Source organism: Acytostelium subglobosum (genome assembly GCF_000787575.1).
Source record: "Acytostelium subglobosum LB1 DNA, scaffold: scaffold48, whole genome shotgun sequence".
NCBI lineage: Eukaryota > Evosea > Eumycetozoa > Acytosteliales > Acytosteliaceae > Acytostelium > Acytostelium subglobosum.
In genome coordinates, this window is record NW_012236485.1 from 19,336 (window position 1) to 24,804 (window position 5,469).

The following is a 5,469-nucleotide window of genomic DNA, read 5'->3' on the forward strand; positions in this document are numbered from 1 at the left end:
ACTTCTAACTTCTCCAGTCGATCTTCAAGATATTGATGTAGATTGTCACCTGTCTTGGCTATATCGAATGGGTGAAAGTCTAGAAGTGCCTATTTGGTAACCTGTTAGTAGTGGTTCTTCACTGAGGTTACAATGGAATGATCATACCCTGCGAAGATCTAGATCCTTGGTAAAGTAGGACCCTATTACACCAAGAAAGGTAACAGTATTCTTTGTGAGATAGTCGAGGGAGATGGCTATATTCTTGACATCCTTGAGCTCATTGATTAGTTTCTCATCTCTTTCAATGTACTCGTCTCTAATAGCGCGCCTGTTTATCGTTGAGTGAGTGATATAAAGTGTGAGTGTGTGCCAGTGACTAATTGAATGATAGATTGAAAGTAAAGATTATATACCTTGCGATATCTGCAGTAAGAGGTTTGCTCCCAGCATTGAGATGTTGGGGTGCCGTCTTAATCATCATTTGATACTCCAAAGAGTCCAATACGTTGGGTGGAAGGTCTTTGTCAACAAGAAAACGAAGTACCCATTCCTTGTGACTCAGCTGGGTGAGTTGTTTGGTGTTTGAGAGTTTGGTCGTGAACATATCCATTGTTGATAGTTGTTTGCTCTTATTCTTCTCGAGGACTTCTTCTTTAGTGAGACCAAGCTTTGATAAACAATCTATGTTTGCTTTTAAATGATTTATTCCTGGTGAAGTTGATTGCTTCAGGGATGTGTGAGATTTTCAATTATTAATATTGAAATGAACATATATATGTTACACTTACATTCTCTGCATTATACACATAACATCTCAGGCAAGCCAAACACATCATTGATTGGCCGTCTTTGGCAATATGGAATGCCTTCCAAATGCCACTACTAACATTGCCTGTATGTGGTTGATAATCATTTGGATCCCCAAGCTGTCCATTGGAGGCCGTCTTCTTCTTCTTTTGTTTGGTTATCATATCTATCTATCTATAAAACAACTGAATGAATGAATGAGTCTTGTGATGTTCACCCACACATGTCTCACCCTCGGTTATTCGATCCGGTTTTGATAAAAAAAAAAGGTGGTCGGTTCGAATAATTGTACTTCCTTCGGATTGGTAAAAGGGTCCGGTTCGGTTTATTCGGTCTCGGTTTGTCGGATATCCGAACTCGGTCTCAAACACTGATCTGCATCTTTGATGAATGATTGGAGTGTCTCTTTCAATGACATGTCTGACTGTATCTTGATGAACTGGATGTCAGATTTGTACTTGAGAGTGCTCTTCTCCTTGATAAACTCTTCCTTACTCATTGTACTGTATTCCTTGCCATCGTAGGTCTTGACGTCCTCATCACACCATTTGTAAGCAACTGGTTTCATCATTCTGTCATTGGCATACGACTTCTGAGCGATGCCCTTGACCTTGAATGCTCCTTCCTTGTCCAACTTGTAATGTCCATTGCTCAAGATCAAATTGACCTCTCTTGATGCCTTGCATGTTGAGATGTGACTGTGATCGCCTTTGACTTGGATTCGTATGTTTAGCTTCTCTTCAATCTTTGGGATGAGCTTGAGAGATATCTTACTGTCGTCATCAATCTTCAAGAACCTCTTGAGCTTGTGAGCCTTTTTGAATACCTTGGTTACTTTATCAGGGTACATGTCCTTGAGACAGTAGTAGAGACAGTTGTTCCATTCACCATCACATCCTCCTGCCTTTTCATTGTTCTTGTGGATGAACAAGTAGAACCTCTTGAATGAGTCAACGTCTGGTACTGGTGCACCATCGTACTCATGTGGATCGAACAAACTTACTGGTTCTCCAACCTTTGTGAATATACCTGATCTGAATTGATAGCTTGGATATGCCATTACAACTTCAATCTTTGCTTTGGCGCCATACTTGTTGAGAGCATTACTGTACTGCTGTGCAATGTTCTCTATCTTTGCTCTTGTGTATTTTCCATTGAAGGTTAACTGAGTCACCCCAACACTGTTGAGACGTTTTGTTTGCTTTGGTACTTTGCTCATTTTTGTAGATATATATAAACTATATTTATTAATTTAATTTATATCACTTTGATTTATCTTTAGCCATTAGTTGTTTGTGAATGTACCCATGGAAGTGCCTATGAAGATTGGTTCTACCAACTGCAAAGCCACACTCACAAATAACCTTCTCCCTTTGCTTGGCCCTGTGTTGATCCCTGAACTCTTTGTTGTTGTCGTAGTACTCTTTGAACTTGCCTACCTGAATAGGTAATCGATTATCCTTGACATCGGTCATTCTATATCAGTATGCCAGAAATAATTAATTCTTATATCATTCTGTTGAAGTTCAACTTAGATTTTTTAATCATTTTCTCCCTTTTTTTTATCAATTACTTCAGGCACCTGCGATCTGATTCATTCTTACCTCCACCTAATTACACCTCAAACATGAATAGAGATTTTAATATTATTATGGCTTGGGATACCATGACATTCTCTCTTCTCTCTTTAGCAGAGCAAAGACAATTTGTTATGAGACTCCTCAGTGGTCCAATGACATCTGGAGAACCAACAGAAAGAATATCAAGGGAGTCTCGACGCAAGATTACCTCCTACATTGTGTTTTCAGAAGAACACCTCAACCGTCAACTTCGGATGACCGAAAACAACGCAATTCATTATGCCAACCTCTACGACCAAGTCCAAGCTCACGCCGAACTACTCGAGGCAAATGTAATACCTGGCTACAGTGCAAAGTTGGAGCTTCACAAGGAAGCGCTCAGGACTCTTTCCGACCAACAAAAAGAACTTTCTTTTGATGAATTACACCACTTCTTCCAAACGATTGAAGACCAGGCTTTAGCAGCCTGATTGAATGAATAAAGATACATCGATCCATCCAGCCCATTACCACACGTTTACTCTATCAATCAAACTATCTATCAGTTAATAAGTTAGTTAATTTTTGGAAACTATTCACTATTATTTATTCTATCTATTCTTTTTTTTTTTTTAATTTTCTAAATCTAACTAACTATCTAACTAATTTTATTTTATTCTCTATCAGTTAATAAGTTAGTTTATTTTTGGAAACCCGTTTATTATTTATTCTATCTCTTCTTTTTTTTTTTTTTTTAATTTTCTAAATCTAACTAACTATCTAACTATTTTTATATATATTTATACATTTTATACATATTATATACTAAAAGTTAGAATAAATAGTAGAATCATGCCACGCAGTGGCTATGATTCAATTGATGGCTTCAGCCCTCGCGTTATCCACACACGCTTGACAAAGACGTTGGTCGAGTCGACAAGCAATTGGAGCATATCCTGTCTGGTGGAGATCTTGGTAAACTCCCCATCATCAGTGGTGGTGATGGTGCCGTTGCAGAAGATGATGATCCAACCAAGCTCAGAGTTCATGACAAGGAGGTAAGCAAATCATTGGTTGCCTACTGGGAGAAGATAACAAGCGACAGAGATAGAATCATCAAAGAGACATTGGGAGAGAATCAACGAGAGATTAACAAAGTGGACAACCTATCCAAACAGTTCAACAGGATAACATCTAAAGCAAATCTCAAGAGTATTGATATCAACAATGTTGTGATCAAGTTTGATAAGATGCAACAAGAGAAACAGACACTTGTCGATGCTGTCTCTCAGTTTGATCAATCATTCCAACCCGACCAAGTAATCAATCAACTCAAGGAACTGTTCCGTCCATACTCTGATGCATTGGCAACTATTAAACGTAATGGAACAGATGAGATCGTCACTCAGTGATTGATTGAATAAATGACTATTTCTAGAATTGCCAACAACATCTCACTCTCCTTTCATAGTCTGGATCAGATCAGCGATCAGCACAACAACAACATATAGATTATAACAATCATGTCATCACAATACTCGGATATCATTCTAAGAAACGGCTCAACCATCAAGACAGAGACTGGGGAGACTCTGTTTGGAAGTCCCGACGGCTCACCCACATCCATCCCAGTCACATGGACGATTAACACAACGGCAACAGGTGAAAGTCCAACAATCGCCGAAGTGAGTGGTCAAGCAACGAGAATCGGATCGATGGTCTACTGGGACTTTGATATATTTGACATTCCTCCTGGTACTAATTCAACTGTGTTTGGTCTTATAAAGACACCCTCAACGATCCCACCAAAGTTCCTTCCAAAGCCTTCCAATCCAAGATGGTTCTTCAGAAACTACTTTGTGCCAGTGGCACCAACTGATACTACTGAGGGACAGATGCTCAGAGTTACATTCTCTGGATTCCGCCTGTTCAGTATTGATAACTTTGCTAGTCATGGAACCAAACCATTTGGAAGTATTGCCATTCCATGTGTAACATTTGATCAGAACCTGGAGAACAGAGTGTAGATTGATTAAACAAAAACAATCTTTCTTTATTTATCATAATACCCATTTAATTTACATGCGCTTGTAATATAACCGGTCTTCAATAATGGCCACCTTGTTATCTCTCATTTGATTGAGGAGACTTTTGAGTACAGCGGCATCGGCCTGGCAAGCTCTGGCCCCATTGGCGTTCCATGGTCATTGTTGGGTGAAGGATTGTCGGTTGGTCCTGTACGCGTTCTCCAGATTGTAGGCGTTCATTGGTCTGAAGTTGGGTGTGAAAATCAGATGACCATCCTTTCCCTTGATGTTGGCTCTGAAGCAACCAAAGTCGGGCGACTTGGTGCTCTGGGCTCCGCCGTATCCTTCAAAACGGAATTCACCACAACGCATGTAGAAGAAAACAGTGTCGTCGATGCTAGAGTTGGTGAAGTAGGCAGGTGTACGAATGTGATTGTCGTCTTTGACTGAAACGCGGTTGAGTGCCAAAGTTCCTTGCCTGAACGAGTCCATCTGTTGACATGCTGCCACACAAGGGTCCGTCGTGGGATCGATGGTGCAGTTGTTGTTGATTGACTGACGGTGTTTGGTGAACTGATCCTCGATGTTGAAGGCTCTGTCATTGTCAGTGCCAGGGGCGAACACCAAGTGACCGTTCCATCCTTGGATCCTTATCTCTTTGCATTGGTAGTCCTTGGAGTTGATGACATCAGTTTGGTTGATCTTGACACCTTGCTTGTTGATATAGGTACCACAAACCACTGGTGAATCACCGAAATACACGTTGGGTTTTGGTGGAGGAGATGGTAAAGGAGTTGTTGGCTGATCAATCACCGTGATGCCACTGGCTGGGAACAGACTACCAATGAAACGCAATTCTTCGTTGACCTAGTTGCAGGCTTGCTTGATGTTGGGGTCCTCCTCCACGTTCATCTCCAACTTAGAAACGAATGGGCTGGTGTTGGCGACGGAGAAGGGGCAGAAATTCTCACGACGGTCCAGCGCACCAAACAGATAATCCTGGTAGGCGATGGCAATATCCAAAGGAAATTTGGCCTGGAACAATAGAGTGCCATTTCGATCATCTCTATCCAAAGTGTAGCAGTCGGTAAGAC

General features: G+C 40.8%; 6 protein-coding genes across 6 annotated transcripts; 2 read left to right on the forward strand and 4 right to left on the reverse strand.

The window, feature by feature from the left end:
- Window positions 1–9: 9 nt before the first annotated feature.
- On the reverse strand, window positions 10–953 carry SAMD00019534_125510 (hypothetical protein; the record flags this gene model as incomplete). Its single annotated transcript, XM_012892227.1, has 4 exons — window positions 10–58; window positions 148–310; window positions 396–706; window positions 771–953. Coding segments are annotated over 4 exons (706 nt in total), but the record flags the coding sequence as incomplete, so codon positions are not given.
- A 161-nt stretch (window positions 954–1,114) lies between these two features.
- Window positions 1,115–2,008, reverse strand: SAMD00019534_125530 (hypothetical protein; the record flags this gene model as incomplete). Its single annotated transcript, XM_012892228.1, has 1 exon — window positions 1,115–2,008. The coding sequence occupies one exon, from the start codon at window positions 2,006–2,008 to the stop codon at window positions 1,115–1,117; it is 894 nt and encodes a 297-aa protein (XP_012747682.1).
- Window positions 2,009–2,416: 408 nt separating this feature from the next.
- SAMD00019534_125540 (hypothetical protein) lies at window positions 2,417–2,836 on the forward strand (the record flags this gene model as incomplete). Its single annotated transcript, XM_012892229.1, has 1 exon — window positions 2,417–2,836. A coding segment is annotated over one exon (420 nt), but the record flags the coding sequence as incomplete, so codon positions are not given.
- Window positions 2,837–3,214: 378 nt separating this feature from the next.
- Window positions 3,215–3,397, reverse strand: SAMD00019534_125550 (hypothetical protein; the record flags this gene model as incomplete). Its single annotated transcript, XM_012892230.1, has 1 exon — window positions 3,215–3,397. One exon carries the CDS (start codon window positions 3,395–3,397, stop codon window positions 3,215–3,217), a length of 183 nt encoding a protein of 60 aa, XP_012747684.1.
- A 474-nt stretch (window positions 3,398–3,871) lies between these two features.
- SAMD00019534_125560 (hypothetical protein) lies at window positions 3,872–4,375 on the forward strand (the record flags this gene model as incomplete). The annotated part of the gene is made up of 1 exon (XM_012892231.1): window positions 3,872–4,375. One exon carries the CDS (start codon window positions 3,872–3,874, stop codon window positions 4,373–4,375), a length of 504 nt encoding a protein of 167 aa, XP_012747685.1.
- Window positions 4,376–4,552: 177 nt separating this feature from the next.
- SAMD00019534_125570 (hypothetical protein) lies at window positions 4,553–4,867 on the reverse strand (the record flags this gene model as incomplete). The annotated part of the gene is made up of 1 exon (XM_012892232.1): window positions 4,553–4,867. The coding sequence occupies one exon, from the start codon at window positions 4,865–4,867 to the stop codon at window positions 4,553–4,555; it is 315 nt and encodes a 104-aa protein (XP_012747686.1).
- Window positions 4,868–5,469: the final 602 nt, after the last annotated feature.